The sequence below is a fragment of the Bos grunniens genome, chromosome 2 (genome assembly GCF_055505025.1).
Source record: "Bos grunniens cultivar Pamir isolate PY7600 chromosome 2, Bosgru_T2T1.0, whole genome shotgun sequence".
Lineage (NCBI taxonomy): Eukaryota > Metazoa > Chordata > Mammalia > Artiodactyla > Bovidae > Bos > Bos grunniens.
In genome coordinates this window covers 45,175,095-45,195,723 of record NC_141166.1, presented here as the reverse complement: position 1 = coordinate 45,195,723, position 20,629 = coordinate 45,175,095, and the positions used below count along the sequence as shown (strand labels likewise).

The 20,629-nt window shown below is 41.8% G+C and overlaps 2 protein-coding genes and 1 long non-coding RNA gene across 44 annotated transcripts in view; 1 reads left to right on the top strand and 2 right to left on the bottom strand.

Annotated features, from left to right (window-relative positions):
* ABI2 (abl interactor 2) overlaps nt 1–12,547 on the top strand; it is a 101,986-nt gene extending 89,439 nt beyond the window's left edge. For 17 of the 30 annotated variants that reach the window (XM_086345052.1, XM_086345009.1, XM_086344949.1 and 14 more), the window contains 2 exons: nt 27–200; nt 8,012–12,547. In XM_086345052.1, the coding sequence (XP_086201178.1) occupies nt 27–200; nt 8,012–8,187 (350 nt within the window). In that variant the 3' untranslated portion in view covers nt 8,188–12,547. The remainder of the gene's footprint in view (nt 1–26; nt 201–8,011) is intronic. The other 13 variants (XM_086345063.1, XM_086345020.1, XM_086344959.1 and 10 more) reach the window with 2 other exon arrangements.
* Nucleotides 2,742–8,016, bottom strand: LOC147378000 (uncharacterized). The gene is made up of 2 exons (XR_015143540.1): nt 5,255–8,016; nt 2,742–4,309 (listed from the first exon to the last, which is right to left on the bottom strand). It is a non-coding gene; the product is annotated as an uncharacterized LOC147378000 (long non-coding RNA).
* A 649-nt stretch (nt 12,548–13,196) lies between the features above and the next one.
* Nucleotides 13,197–20,629, bottom strand: part of RAPH1 (Ras association (RalGDS/AF-6) and pleckstrin homology domains 1) — a 102,949-nt gene continuing 95,516 nt past the window's right edge. For 5 of the 13 annotated variants that reach the window (XM_086344646.1, XM_086344654.1, XM_086344672.1 and 2 more), the window contains 2 exons: nt 15,242–20,625; nt 13,197–14,304 (listed from right to left, as the gene is read on the bottom strand). In XM_086344646.1, the coding sequence (XP_086200772.1) occupies nt 18,613–20,625 (2,013 nt within the window). In that variant the 3' untranslated portion in view covers nt 13,197–14,304; nt 15,242–18,612. Of the gene's footprint in view, nt 14,305–14,792; nt 20,626–20,629 lie in introns of those variants that run through there. The other 8 variants (XM_086344692.1, XM_086344713.1, XM_086344755.1 and 5 more) reach the window with 4 other exon arrangements.

Sequence of the window (20,629 nt, the reverse complement as noted above, 5' to 3'; positions counted from 1 at the left end):
TTGGTACCAGCTGGATACATTCTTAGTTTCAGATGCACCACCTCCACCGCCACCTGTGGAAGAGCCAGTCTTTGATGAATCCCCGCCACCGCCGCCGCCTCCAGAAGATTACGAGGAGGAAGAGGCAGCCGTGGTTGAGTATAGTGATCCTTATGCTGAAGAGGACCCACCGTGGGCCCCAAGGTCTTACCTGGAAAAGGGTAAGTTTCAGAGGAACGTCTGGAACGATGGGAAGAAACCTCTATGTACATATAGGAGCCTGTGTATTTTAATTAATTTCATTTACAAGGTTCAGTGTATTGAAGGTCACACTAGTAAAATTTCTGTGACTGATTTTTTGGTTGATTATATAATTTTTCCTGTTGAACGTGCTTTTTATGAATGGTTTCTGTAAGGCAAAAATTTTTAAAAGATAGGGTTTTTCTGGAATGACTAAGGAAGAGACTGATTTTTTTCAAATTGTTTTATTCCTGCTCCCATGCTTTAAAGCATTCTTTTGTGGTTTCTTATATCAGAAGTATGTCCATATGAAACCTTATTCCAGAGAATAATGGTTTCTCAGTTTCTTGTAAAGTAGTTGTTTGGCATTTCTTTGGATAAAAAGTTCTCTGAATGTATCAGCTAACCATCATATGGCAGTTTGGGGACAGAGGCTTCCAGGTGTCATCACGACTGGTCAGCTCAGGAAAAACGTGTGCTGTCTAAGAAATTTTCTGGTAAGGAAATTAAAGTCACTAGTGTAGTGGGTTTCAAAACTGACTGCACATTAGAATCACCTGGGAGCTTGGATTAACAAGTAGTGGATTTCCACTTCTGGCTGAGATGGAGCAACAGTAATCAGATTTACCCTTCCTCCTAAAAACAATTGAGAATGAATCCAGGAAAAAATATAAAAGATAATAGTTTTCAGGCATTGGATAACAAATATTGGTGGACTGTGATCCCAGAAAGAAGGAACTCAAACATGGTGTGAGCCTTTGATTGTCCTAACTTTGCTATCTAGCAGTAGTTTCTAGGCCACGATGCAAGGAGGTGGAACCCCAATAAGCCTGGACGTCTCACTGAGGAGAGAAGAGAGAGATCAGAGTTTGGGGAGGCCACGGAGTATAGGTAACTACACAAAGACAAAGGACAGAGCTCGGGGATAGCTGCAGGGGAGTCTCCTCGAATCCTTTGACAGAGTACCGATCTGTACATGTATGTGAAGAAACTACCTAAGATCGGAGAAAGAGCAATCAGAAAGGAATAGGCAGAAGAAGTCTTGGAAATAACGGGCCTGGGAACAGTTCATGCTCCCAAACCAGCAAGAGTAGAAAGACCTTGTAATACACAAGGCATTGAGAAGAGGCCTCAAAATTGTGTCCCCTGATTTGTGGGGTCAAATTAGCACTAGACTGTCTAGGTTGCCCTACTGCCCTAACAAAAGTTTAAATGCAAACTTTGAAAAGATCCAAACTGATTTCAAGTAACTTAACTGAGCTCCAGGACAAAACCCAGCGCTGTTGAAAGGACTTAACAAACCAGTGCACCAGACAGTAAGATTCATAGTGACCAGCATCCAGTCAAGAATTACAAGACATGTAAAAAGACAGGAAATAGAACTCATACGTAAAAGGAAAGCCAGCCAACAGGGAAGACCTAGAAGTGACAAGATGTTAGAATTACCAGACATGGGTATAGTTTATAAATACCACATATATCCAAGAAGGAAAAGAAAACAACATGAGAGAAAAGTAGAATATATATATATTTTTTTTAAAAAAGAAAGAGAAACCCATATAGAATTTCTAGAGATGAAATATACTATATCTGAAGTGACACTTAGAAGAAAAGGTCAGCAACCTTGACAATATGACAGTAGAAACTATCAAAACAAGGCACAGAGAAAAAAAACCCAGCAACAGATACATGAAACAATATCAAATAATATTTATTCACAGAAGATATTATCTTTTATGTAGAAAATCCTAAGGAAGGAATCTACAAAAAAGCTCATAGAACTAAAAAGTGAACTTAGCAAGATGGCAGACTACAAAGTCGATTTGCAAAATTAGTTGCATTTTTATATACTAGCAACAAACAGATAGAAATTTACAAAATAATACCTTCTGTAATAACATAAAAAATATGAAATACTGAGGGATAAATTTGGTAAAATATATGCAAGACCTGTATGATGAAAACTATAAAACTGAAGATAAATAAAAGCCTTAAATTGAAATAAAGGTTCTTTAACCATTATTGTGAAGAGACTGTTTTGCCAAATTAATGTATAAAGTGAATGCAACCCCAGTAAAAATTCTAGCAGTCATTCTTGTAGAAAAACAGTTTTGAAAAAGAAGACTAATGTTGAAGGATTTAAACTACCTGATTTCAGAGTTCTAGTGTAAAGCTACAGTAGTCAGGACAGTGTGGTATTGGTATAGAAATAAAAAACAGTGGAATAGAAAATAGAATCCAGAAAAAGATCCACACGTATTTTTGATGAAAGTGCAAGATAATTCAATGGGGAAAAGATATATTGCTTTTAACAACTGGATGTGTATCTGTAAAACATGAACTTCAACCCTTATTACCTCACCATACACAAAAATTAATTCGGAATTTATTTAGGCTGGAACATAAAACTATAAAACTTTTAGAGGAAAACAGAAGAAAATCTGTGTGTTCTGGGGTTAGGAAAATTTTTTTGTAGAGAGCACATTAAAAACCATGAAGCTTAAAAGAAAAAAGTCAATAAATTGAATTTTATTCAATTAAATTTTTATTTTTTAACTCTGCTATTAAGAATGATGTTATATGACAAGGCCAGCCATATAGACTGAGAAGAATATTTACAAAATATCTCAGGAGACAACTTGTAGAAAAAACAGTTTGAAAATATTTCATCAGAAAATATACATGAATTGTACATGAGAAGATGTTCAACATTAGTTATTAGGGAAATGCAAATTAAAGTTACAGTGAATCAAACTACACCAGAACACACCGTCTGGAATGGCTGCAGTTAAAAACGTGATGCCAAGTGTTGGAGAAATGTGGTGAAACAGGAGGTGGTACAGTGTACATTGCTGGTAAGTATGCAACATTTCAGCCACTTTAGAAAACTGTTGGCAGCGTCTTATGAAGTTAGATATACACCTACCAGCTGATCTGGCAGTCCCTTCCTACACGTTTATTTATGAGGAACGAAGGTGTATAGTCACACAAGTACTTAAACTCAAATGTTCATAGCTGCTTTTTCATCATAGCCAAGACTGGAAACAACCCAAGTGTCTTTCAGCTGGTGAATGGATAAGCTAACTGTGGGTCATCCATCCATTCAATGGAATACTGTTCAGCAGTGGAAAGGATTAAGCTACTGGTTCTTCCTGGCTCTGATGGTAAAGAACCCACCTACCAATGCAGGAGACTTAAGCGACGTGGGTTCGATCCCTGGGTCAGGAAGATACCTGGGTGAAGAGAATGGCTACCTACTCCAGTACTGCCTGGAAAATACCACGGACAGAGGAGTCTAGTGGCAATGGCTCATCGGTTTCAGAGAGTTGAACACAGCTGAGCAACTAGCACACGCAGCAGTCTAAATGGATCTCAAGCTTTATGAAAAAGAAAGAATCAAGGCACAGAAGATTCAGGCTTTATGATTCTTTCTAAATGAAATCCAGAAGATGAGGGTTTGGGCTTCCCAAGTGGCGTTGGTGATGAAGAACTCCCCTGCCAGTGCAGGAAACTTAAGAGACGTGGGTTCAACCCTTGGGTCAGGAAGATCCCCTGGAGGAGGGCATAGTAACCCACTCCAGTATTCTTGCCTGGAGAATCCCATGGACAGAGGAGCCTGGTGGGCTCCATGGGGTCGCAGAGAGTCAGACACGACTGAAGTGACGTAGCACACACACATCCTGGCAGGTGAGGGAATTTGCACAGGGGCACAAGGAGACTTTCGGCTAACAACCATTGTCCAGTGTGATGGTTGTGGTGGGAGCTGTTCATTTGTCACGTGTCTGGGTACATACATGTATCAAAACTCACTGAATTTTACCCTTAACTGATTGTGTTTTGTGTCTAAATTGCATCTTAATAAAGCTGCTTCTAAGAAAAGAAGCGCCCAAGGTACTCTCTAGGGTGTGGCCTTGGACACTGACAGGCTCTGCAAACTTGTTAGCTGACTTGAATATTGTCCTGGACAACGGGATGACAGTTTCCAGTTCTGAAAAACCAGCTCAGTGATTCCTTAAGAGGAAAGCATAATGAAAAGATATGCTTGTTAAAAAATCTACTCCTCAGTGAATATGCAGAAATCTGGGGAGACCTGTAAGAGAGGAAAGTAAGTTTATTTTCAGTCCAAATAACTCTTTAAAAGAAAATGCCTGATATTTTTCAAAGTTTATCTTTGTTAAGCTCAAATCTTTTAAAATGTAAAAATCAGATAAGCTCTTCCTTCCTCTTTCTGGCAAAACAAAAATAACCAGCTGTGTTCAGCTTATGATTGACTGCTCTTTGAGTGTGCATGCATGTTAAGGCTGTTGCCTGATGTCTTGTTTTGCTATCTTAGACTTAGATTCATAGACTTTGCTAACTTAGCTAAGTTCATAGACTTAGCCCTGGCTCTCACCTGTGCCTGCATTTAGGGTCACCTCAGGAGTGTTTAATGTGTCTGTACTTCCAGACCTATTAAATCAGTCTGTGGATAGGGTACCCAGGCATCCGAATTTTTTAAAGTTCTTCAGATAATTTCAAGGTTGAGCACCACTGCATAGATTTATCCTAAGTGGAGATAACTTGTATATATAAGTATCTTGGTTGAACATGGGTAGAGAAAATACATTTTCTTGTATTTATTGTGTGCCTGGGGTAATGCAAGACTTATTACATATGAGACAGTTAGTCTCCCCATTTTGCAAACTAGAAAACTGAGGTTCAGAATAATTTATAATGTTATATAACAGAAAATGTGTTAAGAGATAGTATATCACAATAGTTACTAGTAATAATTAAAAGGGCTAACATTTATATAGAATGTTTACTCTGTACAAGGCCCTGGGCTACACATTATATGTGCATTGCCTCATTTAATGGAACAGTGCTTTGAGGTATTAGCATTATTATAACATCCATTATATAGCTGAGTAAAAAGCAGCTTAGGAAAGTGAAATATGTTCTGTAAAATGGTAAGTGGTATAGCTGGGATCTAAACTTGACAGCATAACTCCTGAGCCCATTCTTAACATTGTCTTAAGCTTGAACTCTGACAGACCTGGGATCGAGTCTTGGCTTGATTTCTACTGGTGTTAAATTATTTGTGACAAAATGACTTATTTGTCAGTGCCCATTTTACTTCTTTTCTTCTATCAAGTCATCTGTTCATGTGTTCCTCCAGCTCAGTGACAGAACTTCTTGGCAGAAGCATAAGCAGTGTATGATAATTTATCAGATAGCATTTCTGTCCTCACAAGACTTGTGATGGTCCCTTCTCTTATTCATCTTTGTATCTGTAAAAATCAGAATGGATGCTCCATTAATGATTGTCCAAGAATGAATAGTGCGTCTCATTCGGAGGAGTCCAGAACGCTCCTCAGTGAACATGGCACGCGTGATGTGCTCTGAGTGCTGAATGCAAGTTTCTCAGGCAGAGGAGAGAGAGAGGAGGGCCATCCAGTCAGAGAGAATCCTCTGAGTTGAAAGGGCATGGCGAGTAATGTCCTGTGCCTGGGGCCCTGGTGAACTGCAAGGAGGGCGTGGGTGAGCTAAGGGTGCCAGAGGGAAGTAAGTTATAATTAATATTGGGAGGCCTTGAATACCAGGATGAGGGTGTTTGGAATTTTTTCCTTTTTAAAAAATCTGATAGTAGAGGAAAATTGGGGAAGATCTTACGTAGGTTAATGATAAGTTCCCATGTACTTATATTTTAATTTTTTAAAAAGATACCTGAATAGTGTAGAGTGCATTAGAAAGAAAGAAAAATAGGAGTTGGAAAGACCAGTTTGGGTATCTTTCTAAGCAAGAGATTAGGACCTCAGCTGAGGTAGTGGTGCTGCAAATGTTGTCCACATAAATAAATAGATGCAAATGGAAGTGTTTTTCATGCAGCACTGTCACTCAGTTCTTTTAACGCCTTCAGAGTTGTTTGCCAAAAACCAGTTGATGTTCTGTCTTTAAAAATTGCGCTTTGTATGATGTGTCATCTGATAACCTCATTAAAGTCTACCCTAGCTGTCGTTGAAAGCAAAGGAATGGGAGCCACCTCACTTGTGAAAAGCTGGGGTATTCTGGGGCGCCATTCTCTTTCTCAGTACCATGCTGGTAATTTGAATCGGCCCTCCGCGCCCAGAGTGTTTCTGTACGTAAGCATAGTGCGCCGCTGTAGTTTTGTTAAGGAGGAGAAAGATAAACAGGAAATGAGAACTTTTATGACTGATGCTTGACTGACGGTATCGTCCCAGCAGATCAGGTTTAGATGCAAGATTTTAAAAATCATGTCACTCACCCTGCTTGGAAAATCTTCAGGTGGCCCTGGTGCTGCGCTGATGAGGGCACTGACGGTGACGATGGAGAAAAGCATGGGTGTGAGAGATTCAGAAGGCGTGCAATTAACAGGATTTGCGGTAGTTTGCTCTAAATTACTTTTCATTTACATTTCTGTAAGCATCAGGAATGTTATCAATCCAAAAAACCAAAAGTTAAAAAATATTAAGTTGACTGGAAATACTAAATACTCTACATACCTTGTATTCTCTTTAACCTTGTATGTCATTTAATTGTATTTGTTTAGGTGTTTGGTTATACTTTGAGAAATACACATAAACTCTTTGTAGTTTCTGCTAAAGTATTTTCTGGCATCCTCTGTCACTCTAATGGCAGATACTCAGTTTAGGAAAGCTGTTGAATTTTTACTAAAGCAGGCCAGAAATTTAAGTTACCTGGAGCAAGTTTTACTGTCTCAAAAGTCTCTGTTTCAGTTTGTTTCTTATTTGTTTAGGATTAAGGCTGCATAAGAAACAGTCAATATATGCTTCTCAAAATAGAGATTTTATTGAGTGAAATTCTGAGTGGCATAATAAAGGTATAGAAGATCTTTGTATAGAAGGTTTAGTTTGAGGGAGACTAGTAAAGGGAATGGCCACCCACTCGGGTATTCTTGCCCAGCAGGCTCCTCTGTCCATGGAATTCTCCAGGCAAGAATACTGGGGTGGGTTGCCATTCTCTTCTCCAGGGGATCTGCTCTATCCAGGGATCAAACTTAGATCTCCTGCATTACAGGCAGATCCTCTACCATCTGAGGCAGTGGGGAAGCCCAATATAGGGTGTCCCAATTTAACTATACCATTGAGGACAATGTAATACTTAAGAACCAGAGATTTTCCGAGAAATCATTGAAAGGCCCCAGTTAACAAGTTATTTAAGTAATGAAAATCATAGGAGAGCTCATAGGTATCTCAGTTTTCTTAACACTTTCAATCTGTTACTGCGGAGGTGTTAAATTGGTGGCATAATACAGCATGTGTTTTGAAAGATATGTATGGTAGATGCCCATCATTCACACAGTCACTGTTCTCATGCGCTCTAAAAGTGTGAGAAAAGAGACGTAAGTCTGCTATTCCTTCAATTTCATTTTCTCACTGGCCTCTCCTCATTTATCTCACTGCTGTAGTACCATTCCAATGTTTAAAGATACATGTTTTTACATAATATGGCGCTTTAACACAAGCTCTACTGAAGAAACAGCCATCTTTCCCCATTCTGGGATTGTGTGTATCTCTTCAATAGACGGATCAGTAAGTTTGACTAAATACTACTTTTTGCCATTTATGAAGTTTTGAACCTAACTTCAACGTGGAATTCCACTGTAGAGACTGGGTATTAGACAATGAACTTGGGTGGAGGGGCGGGTCCTGTGTTGAGAAAGTCAGTTTTTGATGTGTTGCAGAAGTTTGGAAAGGGTATTCATTACTTGGTTCTACCTTTCTATGAATGTTATTCTTCTTTTTTCATATCCTTTTTTTCCCTCCTCTAGTTGTGGCAATTTATGATTATACAAAAGACAAGGAAGATGAGCTGTCCTTTCAGGAAGGAGCCATTATTTATGTCATCAAGAAGAATGATGATGGTTGGTATGAGGGAGTTATGAATGGAGTGACTGGGCTTTTTCCTGGGAATTACGTGGAGTCTATCATGCATTATTCTGAGTAAAGCTCAGCAGGGCTGTCTCCCTCACAGGAATAGTCAGGTCTTCCCAGATTATCGAAAGGCCCTGGGGATTCCCCTCCAGTGAAATGAATGAAGGATACAAATGACAAAAGCTACCTTTTTTTTTTTTTTGGTTTATCCCTCAGTATTAAAACAAAAAAGCAAGCTGAATTTGAACAAATGGATCTTTCTGCCATCACTTATACTATGCTGAGCTGTTTGGATTGAAATAAAGTGACGGTTTCTGAATATATCAGAGGTATAACAGCGTAACTATGTGAAACAAATCAGGTTAAGACTGATTCAGAAAAAAAATCTGGGATCTTTCTCAGGAATATTGTACACCCTTGGGATTTCTCCTCCTGCGGAGTCTGTGGCACTGGATGATCTGCAGTGCCCGTGCTAAAGGTTAGCTGCGTGGCCCAGTGCGTGCCCCAGCCCCACACTTTGTTCCACTTGTGTGAGGAGGCGGAACCGATATTTAAGTATCATACGTAACCATTTTTGTAACTGTTTCAGATGACCTATTTCCTCTTCAGCACTGTAAATTCTGCATTTTCTCAGCACTTGAGTGCTCCGAACAAGTTAATGTTGAGCTGACTTGCATCCCTTCATGTTTCTCAGTTCGTAGATTATGAGATCGATTTGTCTCCATTCTGAGGGTGGTTTGGTCCTGCTGCTGCTGCTGCTGCTGCGTGAGACTGCACTGCTGCAGTGCACCCACAGGGGTGACGGTGCAGCTGGTTTCACGAGCTCAGGTGGGCGTGCCGAGGTAGACAGGAAGGCTCCTAAGGTTCGAGAGAGGTGAACGGTGGAAGTGCCTGCTCACGAGGCATCCTAAACCCCGGCCTTAGGTGCTGTTTTGAGGAGTAGGATCTTAGAGGTCAGACCAACTATTTCTTTACTTCTTTCACTATTTAGGGAATGAAATTTTTTTTTTTTAAGTTATTTTCAATTCTCTTGAGAGTCACTGGGAATACAAGGCTTGCTCCTGTGCTCTCTGAATGTTATTAATGGCAAGTGTTAGCTACTGTTGAATTTGTTTACTCACTTAGAAAAGATAACTATTCCCCTGATTCTGTGTGATTGGCCTTTGCAGTAGCTGCTCTTGGTGAGAATCTGAACCTTATATTTCAGATTAAGAATAGTGGGATGAGTGGTATAAGGCCAAGTGCTTATCTGAGGTGTTTTTTTTTTTTTTTTTAATCTGCACAATTACAGCTTTGAATTCAGTGGAGTTTGGAAGGCAGATGACTTTAGTCACCTCTTCTGTAATAAGAGATATTGAAAAAAATCCAGGAGGCCTGGCTGTTTGGCAGGTGAATGCTGTGATGATGCACCAGCTCACAGGCCAAAGATGCCCTGGGTCCTTTCTAGTCTCAGTGTCCTGGCCAGAAGAGAGCTCTGCCAGGTGACTTCCCAGTGCTGGGTGAAAGGTGAGAGCTGGCAGCTGCGTATGTTTCAGACATGGGCCTTGAGCATGGTAGTGCGGGTGAGGAACGTGACTGAAAAGTGAGCAAGTGTGGTAGGTGTGAGGGAGTTCAGACAGTGCAGACAGAGCTAATACTCTACCTACGAATCTATTACCAGAGCACAAAACTCATCACCATGTAACTGAGACCCAGATACAGTGTTTCCTTAAGATTTTTGTTTTAAAGTTGCAGGTTTTTTCCCTCAAACATTGCAGTTAGCAAAGATTTCCCAGACACTGCATTTCATTTTCATTAACTTGCCTCCATTACACTGTAAATTACACTTCATACTTTGTTAGGTCACCGTGATACCCTTAATTCCCTGCAATTCCCTGTCTTCCTTCAAAGTAATGGCCCTTGAGTGTCCTCTGAGCCTTCAGCTTCATTATGGATGCAACCAAGACTATACTTGGAGAGGTTAAACTCTTCCTAGTGTTGGTGTGTAACTAGGAGAAGTATTTTGAAATTAGATGTTCAAAGTTATTTAAATAGTTTTTTGCCGAGAAAGTTTAGTGAACTAATAAAGCAGAAGGTATCTCAAAATCCAGCAAATAGTTCCCACAGCTCCCACCTTCAGAAGCCCAGAAGGCAACTGTGCATAAAGAGTTGGTGGTGAAGAAAAAAACAGCTGGTGGTGGTCAGCTTGCCCGTGGGACCCCTGCTGGACTGGGGAGCTGAGAAGATTCCAGTGAAGACCTGCAGCACAGGGATCCATGGGTCAGCTGATTTTCCCTATATTTTTTAGTACTAATGTGTGTGTAGTTTTTTGTTTTAAAAACACCTGTTGGATTTTCTTCATATTTTACCTTTTTTGTACAGTTTTAAATTCTATATATTGTTTTGGAAGGATACTATGTAATGATGATGGGCCAGGCTTAAAGTCATTGGAGACTTTTAATATTTCATAGGCTGCATGTTATTAATAGTCTGAGGGTAGTATTTGTTTTATTGTACGTTCACCCCATTTTTAAATAAACAAGATGGTTGGTAGTAGGAATTCTAAACGAGTGCAGAAATCTTACATGGTACATAGTATTGTGGCAAAGGTGATTCAGGTATAAAATCTGCTGACCAGTAAGCAACCATTTTATTGGGCTAGAGGAGGTCCATTTCCTCTTGAAGTGTTTTTGACTTGTGTCTAGTCCCTTTTGCCTTTAAAAAAAAAGGGGGGGGGGAGGGATTTGACTTAAAAGTTGTTCCCTTTTTAAAAGTATTACTATTGGACAGGCCATGGGGATTTCAATGAAAGCATACTTTCTTGTTGACCTTATGACCTAGGCAATAAATTGAAAACCAAAATCTTGTCAACATGTCAAAATCTCGATTTGAGAGATTGAGCCTGTTGTTTGAAATACGTATGAATCCTTTAAGGTGTCTGGTTTAGTGCTTCCCATCTTTTGCCGACTTGCTTTCTGTCTTCGGGACCCCTGCTACTTTTGCTGTGTTCCTAAGAGTCATTGGTGAGACGTTTTCATCCTTCCTATTCCCTATTCCTGTTGCTGTTTATTACCCAGCCAGAGAGACTTTTGTGTCTTCACAGTGGTCTCTGTAATGTAGCTGTGCTTCTCAGCAATCTCATGATCACTAAGATTTTTCTGAGAGGCATGAAAACGATAGTAGTGTGCTTTTATCCTTTTATGCTCCCTTTCTTTTAGCAGGTGACCATTCTGCACTAAGAACTGGTACTTTTTCTTTAACTACCTTTCTTCCTCTGTGGAGAGAGCATGGCATGACCTGAAGGCCACCTCTCTCTTTGTAAAGGCTTTGATGGAGGAGCTAGCAGGTGGTTGACACATCTTGGAAAAGAACGGGGATCTGCATCACTTCTTATCTGTTTGCTTCTGAACTTCTTTGGCCAGAAACTCCTGATCAGTGTTAAGGTGATAATTTCCCTCACATGATTTACTTAAGAGTTTTAGAGCTAGATGAGATTTCAGAAATTTTAGTTCAGTCTCATTTTACTGATGAGGTTAGGTGTTTCATTTCAGGTAACAGCTAGTTAACAACAGTAGTAGAATCTCTGACTCAGCGCCTGGTATTCTTTCTGCAACTGTCTTAATTGTGTTGTATGTTTATTTTAAAGTTCTACTTGATATCTTCAGGAAGATACTTGAAAAGTTAACACTATGTTTCAGTTAATACAATTCAAAGTGTTGTTTAAAGGAGTGTATTGAGTGCAGCCTTAATTAGTAAAAGTAATCTTCATTTTAACCCTTTTGAAACTACACTCAGTACAAATGGTCTTTTTCATTAGGCGTATGTACCTCAAACAGTACAGTGTCTCAGCACTGGAAGGAGCAGCAAGCCTTATCTGAGAGCCTTAGAAAACAGTTCTTGAATGGAGGCAACGTGCTCATTACCTTAAGTGTATTTTGTGCTGAGCTTTGTTCCGATTTGAGAATCTCATACTTTAAAAAAAAAAATTGACAAATAAAATGACAGGGCCTGTGTATAAATGATCCTTGCTAAATATCTTGAGGTTTTTTTTGTAAAAAATCAAACAAAAAGCAGACAAAAAGCTTATTTTCACATTAAAATGGAAACGTCTTTTGCAAACTTTAGAATTCTATGGAAAAGCAGTTTTTATCATATTTTGTGTCCATGCATCTTTTTCTTAACAAAATAGTTTACAGAAAAGAATGTAAACAATTTGTGATCTGGCCAGTTGTGCTTACAGCTCCCACAGGGAGGGCTGGTGTTACGCCTTCAGTAAAAACGATGTAGGAAAACCTGAGGGAGCATCTGTTGCCAGTAATGTTTCTTGTGTGTGCCATTAAACCACCTCCAGATAAGTTGGGGGGACATTTCACTTTTTAATTTTGAAACTGTATTTGGAATTAATTGTTGCTGTGTACTAAGAACTTGGCCTAAATAAAACCCTACAAGGTGTATCCGAGTGTCTCGTGAACGTATTTCTGCAAGTAACCTTTTTGGCCTCGCCGTGCGGCATCTCAGCTCCCTGACCAGGGCGTGAGCCTGAGCCATACCAGTGAAAGCCCGGAATCCTTAGCACTAGGTGGTAAGTTACAAGTGCGCGCGTGCTGCAGTCCATGGGGTCGCAAAGAGTTGGACACGACTGAACGACCGAACTGAAAAAAAAGTGTGTCAGAAAATCCTTCCCTGTTGCTCTAAATACTTTGTCCTTATTTTTGTTGTAAATGAACCTGAAGTTTTGATTACTTTTCACCAAACACATAGTTCTTTTAATATAAAAAGGAAACCTGCTTTTGCCCTAATTTGGTAAATGGTAACATGATTGTAAATACATTCAAATCCACATTTACACATACCTCGACACGGCAGTCAACACGATTGTGATACCAAGGCTTCCAAACAAAAAGCACCCTTTTTTGTTCTAGTTCTTACCTAACTGTTGTTTAAAGGGGAAAAAATCTTGTTATTTTCAGTTGAACACACCAAATTATAGTTTACCTTCACGCTTTATGTGCGTCTTGCAATCTGTCTTGGGTACCTCAATATAAATAGCAAAACCAGGTTCTTACAGTGCCGATCCACAAACAGTCCAGTATAGTTCAGATGTTTAAATGAATCTATGTATTCTTTTTATTAAGGACTGGATAAGCTGACATAATGGTAACACGTAAATTGCACTGACTGCATGACTACTGTCCTAAGCCATTACAATAGTTTACTGACAGTAACTTGGCAAGAATAAAGGAACTTGGAAAATAACTTAATCCAGCAGTAGAACAAAAACATCATCAGTAGTACTGAATATATCTCTCATATATATATATCTATATATAGGTTTAGCACAATCAGGGAGCAAGGCACATAATGAAATGAGTGTACATTTTAAGTAGAATAAAATAATAGCAACAAAGCTGAAAGAAAAACTAACTTCATCTTTACCGAGCTGTGCATAATCATCTGAATAATGTCCTCTATCCTGTACTTTTAATGCAGTTCCCTTTGCCTTTTTCATGCTTTAAAAAGGTATATTCCTACACTGTATATCCGTGAGCCTTTACTCCATTTTTTTTTTTTTAAGAAATGGGAAGAGAGGGAGCAATCTCAGTTAAATGTGCAATTTTTCTTTAAAACAGTAAACAATGCTTTTATGACATTTACACAAGCTGATATTCTAAATGTACATTTCTATAAAAGGAGTTCACTAGTGGCTGACAATAAAATTAAGTGAAGTCATTTGAAACATTCCAGTTAATGCTTTTTTTTTTCCCTAGGAGAAATTATTTACAAGTACAGAGAGATAGGAGGTGGTAATCATGAAAAAATGGCAGTTTTTGGTATTGGGTTACAATAAACTTGACAAACAACGGACAGTTCGCAGAATGTGGGTTTGTTCAAGTGCCACAAGCACTCCTGCTTGAGAAGAGGCTGAGGCTTCACTTACGCGCTTGGTATCAGTAGCCATCCATGTTCTACGTTCATTCTGAACTTGGCCATCTTTTAAACATGTAGTATTCACCATCACCCTGACCTGACTCACTACTCTAAATGTCTTTGGTAGAAAGCAGCCAGACCTTGATTAGGCAGATGAAGCCATCTCGTGAGACAGTCACTTTTTCTGTTTCTGCACAAACTAGAAACACCTTCCTTCTTTCATTAGCACCTCAAAGTTTGCTTGTTAGATTTTTTTATGTTGTTCCTCCAAGAGTTCAAGGCACTGGGGAAATACAGCAGATGTTTTCTAAATGCTTTATACTTCAACAAGCAAAGAGCAAACCAATTTCCTTCAAATGTTTATCAAGTATATTGTGTTTAGCTTATTTTTACTGAGCAAGTGTATTCTACAGCTAAATTTTGAATTTCTTATACATATAGACCTTCTAAGGGCACAATTAAGAACTGCACATGTGTTTACTTTGAGGGAGACTAGTAAAGAGATAATAGTCTTCCATTCAGTTTTTAAAGGAAAATACATCTTAATTCTGTACTACTTGCATCTCTCCATGGATCACATCTCAACTTTGTGAGTGGGCAAACATTCCTACAGCGTCAGGAATAACTTGCTATGTGTAAATAATGTGAAGTGTATAAAACAAAACTTCAAGTGCCAAAAGGTTCTTGCAACCTAAAATGATTTTTAGAAATAAACATCCTCTTATAAATATACAAATCCAAATTATTTAAAGGAAGTCATTACACCTATAATCACATAGGATCATACAGTTTTAATTGGTTTAAACAAAATCTGTGAGGTTATCAGATTACATAAGTTATACATTGTTCTAAAGTTAACTACATAAAACCTACATGAAACAGTTTGGTAATATAGAAAACTAGGAAAAGGTTTTCTTGTTTAAAATCACCTTGTGTTTGTAACATAAAATTGCTCTTAACTGTGGGAAAAAGAGTGATAAGGGGTTCTGTTGGTGGCCTGATAGTCAAATCAATCCGACCATTACCTGAAGTTTTTTTCAGGCTCCTTATAGCCTAACAGCCTTGACATGAACTTATTAGCAGTTGTATTCTCCCAGAATAGCAGCTTCTGAAACTCTTAATTGGATGCACAGCTCCTATTGGAATTATTCTTCATGATCCCCCCAATTCTGTTTACTTTTGATCTCCTTAGGACTGCTTTTAGTGGCAAGTAAACTTACATGGAGATGGGACTGCCGAAATAGTTCGCAGCCCTTCCTTAGCAGGCTATGCCGGCAGTGGGCAGGAGCACCTTGATGTCCGAGGACTGTGGGACGGTCTGTGGGACATTCCTCTGAGATGTTCTGATGAAAACTGTTTCCTGTAACTTCTGAAGAATCAGCAATCTTATTTTAAAAAGCCCCGGAAATAAAAAAAAAAAACCAATTTACAGTGAAGTGGGTACCTGTAAACCTTAAGAGTAGTTACTTTTTCCAAGAGCAGAATTCTACAGCAGCTAAGGAAAAAAAAAATGTATTTGGCTAATAAAAGCCAAGCCTCAATATAGAATAATCTAACATAACTATGAACTTAATGTTTTAACAGACTAGACTTTGCTGCCCTTCAGAGTTGTTGCCAAAACTTTAAGCATAGGTTGGATCCAATTTTGAAATTTTGTGGTACAAGTTAAGGATGTCACTAATAGCAAGTCACTAGCTCTTAACAGGCACCTGTCTGCACTGCCCTGAACAGCAGGATACTATTCATTTTTCAGTACAGCCAAGCCAACTGACAAGACTCTTCCTTGACCTGGAGAAGCCTTGCTGGGTTAGAGGAGCGGAGCAGGAGGCAGTGGAAGAAGGCACAGTACCAGTGTCATCTGGCAGTGTTTTTCTTGAACACACCAGGGAAGAAGAGAGCCCAGATAACAATCTCCAAACCACATCCCAACAAAAATCCCAATTAAAAAAAAAAAAAAAAAAAACCCAGGGAGTAAAACACTGGCAGTGTATTTAAAGTATCATTTTGGTTTTTTTGATTCAGTAGTTTCACATAAAGAGGGGGAAAAAAGTTGATTAATAGCCGCCCTTTGTCTTTGGAAGAATGTAACGGGCAACAGCCTGTTGTCAAATAGTCACCACGCCACTGACACAGCTCCTGTCCTCTGGCAGTGTTCTCCTTGGTGTCCCTGATGTTCTAAAGGATATCTGCTCTTTCAGGAAAATGATACACTAGAAGCAGCATCAGTTCAGGATAACTACCGTCAGGACTGACAAAAGCAAGAAGGCCCAGGAAATCCCCCGCTGAAAAAAAAAAAAGGTTGGATTTTACAGCTCAAATCAGGAGTGAAGGAAGACTGAGGAAACATGATTTCTTCCCTCAGGGAGAGCTGTCCATCCTTATATAAAAGACCACCACCACAATAAAAAAAACCCTAGTGATGAATGTTTATACCATTGGATTCAGAGTCTTAAAAGTCCTCTATCTCACAAATAAGGGTGATCCTTAGAAGATACAGCTGTGGGCAGAAGACTGGGGAATCACTTCATTCTTGAGTCACAGTGGCGCCTGGCAGTGTTACTCAAATGTACTCAAATTGCAGTGCATGCTTAAATGAACAAGATTAGATGTGGTAAAGGTCACTTCATAACCATAAGAATATCAAGCACATAAAACTTTGTGAACTGAAAAAGATCTAAAGTATCTTTTAAAGAAGCAGGGCTATAACAAATGCACACTGGTATATATTCTTATTGCTCTATAAACAGGAGTATACTATCACATCGTGGAGATGTGACAATGGGGAGGGGGTTCCACTTTCTCTAATGCAGTACTTTGTTGCAGAGTGAGAAATCCTGTGTACACAGCACAATCTTGCTAACTCTTGAAATATTTACCATCTCTGTCCCACTTTATGGACATCACTTTTTCCTTACAGATAGGGTCGAACACTACGCAGTTGCACCGGTGATCCCTATTCACAACAGGCACAGATGTTCATTACAAGGTGTGCTGACTTATCACTGCTGGGGAAGTACTTTTTATTCTCTCGTTTAAGAGCAGTTCTAAGGTTGGCCTAATGGTCAGTTTATCATCACAAATTGCTAAGTCAGTACACATTTCTCAAACCAAGGAAAATTCAGAGGGGAAAATAAAACATCCAGAAGTACAGTGTGAAGCATATGGAATTACAGTGTGTCGTTAGAGCAATGGTTCCATGTTACACCGAACTGCATATGCACAGTATGTAGTGTCACTTACTGTCCTTGGACTACAGACTCCATCAGAATACCTGGTAACTTGGACAAATCTCTACACCCGGGCTACAACAAGCAAGGACCCTATTGTGCTCCGGTCACTATGGATGAAATCGTCTAAACACTCATTTTCCCCCCTCCCTCTATGACAGTCCCATACTTAAGTGAATTCTTTGTATGTCACATTACCAGCTACAAAAAACCTAATTAATGACAGCTGCACAGGGGCCAGTTTTCTCTTTTCTAATCCATCCCTTCAGAGAGCAATACAAAAAAAGACACATTTCAGAAGGTGATTTTGTTTTTCGTAATGATGCAACATAATGGACAAAGGATGTGAGTATCTGATATAGCAGCTGTCTATGGATACCTAATATCAACACCCACTCACAGCACACACTATAAGGAGGTAACTGGTGACCCAAAGACACGCCGGGACAGAGCATTCCGAGGGTATCCTGTTGGATAGTCTTTTACAATAAATCAAAGCAAGGATCATGAAACCAAACTTAATGGCACTTCACAAGCTCGAGGAAAGGATCCCAACAGTACAGAAAGAACTACAGGATAACAGCACTAGATTATCCACGTGTTACAGGCGAAGAGCTTCCCTGTGACAGGGCACACTCTAGATTCCGGTGGGGTCATGGCAGCAGTACTGCAACTAGAATGGTTTAGTTACACCACACATTTACTGTTTTCTATGCACAACCACACACAGAGTGTCTGAAAATTTCCCCACACTGCACTATGACCCATTCTATGAAACTGATTCCTAGTTAAAGTGCCCCTTTATAGAGAAATGAAGTGTCAAGCAGTTCTAACTTCAGCCAACTGGGGGAAAAAACCACAAAAGCCCCATAGATACACCAAACATTCTGGTTGTCTTCTCAAACTGAGAAATAGCACATTATACATCTATCCTTAATATATAATACGCAACATGCACAGAAAGGCCGCACATGGACATTTATAAAATATCTTCTAAAGTCTGAAGTTTTTGGTCCAACCCAAATGATAACAGAAATCGTAAGGGACAAGACATATATCCCCTTCCATGCCGCTGCCACCCAAAATACACAAAACTCGTTTTCAGATTAGTGAGAAAGAATAAATAGAATCACTTTCAGCTATATATATACATATAGATATATGTATACATATATATACATACACGCTACCTATCTATATATGTATAGCTGTGTGTACACGCACATGTATGCGCGCACACAGCTGAACACTACCTGAATAACGACGACATACCAGGAGGCTCTGAACACCTGAATTCATAGATGATCAGGTAAGCTGATTGTAGAACTGATTACAGATTGCATGAAAATAAAATCCTACGGTAGCTACCAATCTCTTGAGAGCTTCGTGTTCTGGTCTCTTTTGGGGGGAGCGGGAGGCGGTCCTCTCCGCAACGTTGCATAGCCTGATATATGACTGCCTCCGTAAGCGGCTTTCTGCTGCTCTGAAAGCAGTTCGGGGGGTGGCGGGGGCAGTGCCATGTCATCCATGGTGGCCGTGGGTTCCGCTCTAGACACGCGGGAGGAGGAGAGCGAGCCGTGCCGGGTGATGGACTTGCGCTGCAGTGTCCTGTTGAGGTCAGCCAGGAAGCCAGGCTGGACACTAAGGCTGGATTTGGGCGAGGTGGGCACTTGCGGCACGACTGCGGCCGTGGCTGGCTGCTCCGAGATCTCGGCTTGAGTGAGGCGGGTGCTATCGTTCCGTTTGGGTCGCGTGGGCGGAGGGGCCTTCTTCACCGACGTTTTGGACCAGGGCTGCGGCTGCGGGTTAACAACGGCCACTTTTGGAGACGTGCTTCCTGAGAACACTGCTGGGATGTCGATGGGGGGCAGAGGAAGCTCGGTTTCTGGCGGAGGGGGTGGGAAGTCAGAATCGGACGGAGGAGAAGGGAACTCCACCGCCGAGTCCTTGCCGCGCCCGCTCAGCGCAGCCGCCTTCACAGGCAGGCATCCTTGCTGGAGCACCCCGGGAAGGTTAACTCCGGAAAGATGGAGTTTTCCTGGCTTGGGGGGTGCTGCTGGAGGTGGTGGGGTCTCCTTGCTGGGAGACCCCGACGGTTCGGCTGGCGATGCGAACTTGCTGATTAGACTGTCCACTGAGGGTTTCTTGGGCTCAGGGTGCTCCGCACAGCTGCTGGACTTAATGCTGGAGTTGCGCTGCGGGGTCGGGGGCGGTTTCTTTGCCCCGGGGCTGCAGGTTTTACTGGTCTTTCTGCCCGGAGAGCTGCTTTTGTCCGGGGCAGGAGCCGCTGCGGGTGTGGCTGGCGGCGGCGGTGGCGGTGGCGGCTGCGGGGCCGGGGCGGGTGGCGGTGGGGGCGGAGGAGGGAACACCAGGCTGCTCTCTGGGGGAGGAGGGGGGAAGTCCGGAGAAGGGACAGGGACGGAGCTGGGCTGCCACTTGGGCTTTGCTTTCACGGCAGGGGGGGACTGTGGGGTGAGGCTGACCGAGGCAGGCTTTAAGGGCGGCCCCTCGGCGGGAGGTGGGGCTGGAGGTGGGGGGAACTGGCTGGCTATCTGCTTCACCACAGAGGGCGCCGGGGACAGCGGGGAGGGGGGCGGTTTTACACTGAAGCTCTGCTGCTTGGGTAGCGTGGGCGGGGGCACCGGACCCGGAGGAACAGGGGGAGAGGGTGGAACGTGAGACACAGGAAGAACCGGCTGCTTTTTTACTGGGGGCACTGGCGGAGTAGGTGTGGGTGGCAACGATTGTGTCACTGCGGGTGGCACAGTCTTGGTGCTCGCTGCTGGGGGCAAGGTCACAAGGGGCTTGGGGGGGGCCTGGGGAGGGAGTGGGGCAGGGACGGGAGGAGGAGGTGGGGGCGCTGGAGGAGCTGTCTGCGTGCCATGTTGGATGTGATGGATCTTCAGTGGAGGAGGTGGGGGACTGAATTGCGGCAGGGATGGGGTGCAGGGGGCGGGCTTCAACTGGGCCATAGCCGAGCCGGGAGTGGGGGGCGGGGGAGGGGGGGGCGGGGGAGGCACCACTCCATTGGGGGGTACCAGGATCTGAGGCTTCACTGAGAGTGAGGTCGAGGGCTGCATCCCTGATGCGGGGGGAGGCTTAAACAGGGCTCCCGAATGCTGAGAGGCGTTCTGCAGCCTGGTTATTGTGCTGTACTTGACAAACATTGTGGCTGCGGAGCCCGCAGATGGGGCGGACTGGCTGGGGAGGGGAGGGGGAGGCGGAGGCGGAGGGGGCGGGGGAGGAGGAGGGGGAGGAGGTGGGGGCGGGAGGGGTGGTGAAGGCTGTGAGGCCGTGTAGGGGGTGACTAGCTTGGGCTGTGGGGATAAAGGGGGAATGAGTGAAGTGTAGGGTCGATTCACAGACTCCATTCTGGCCTAA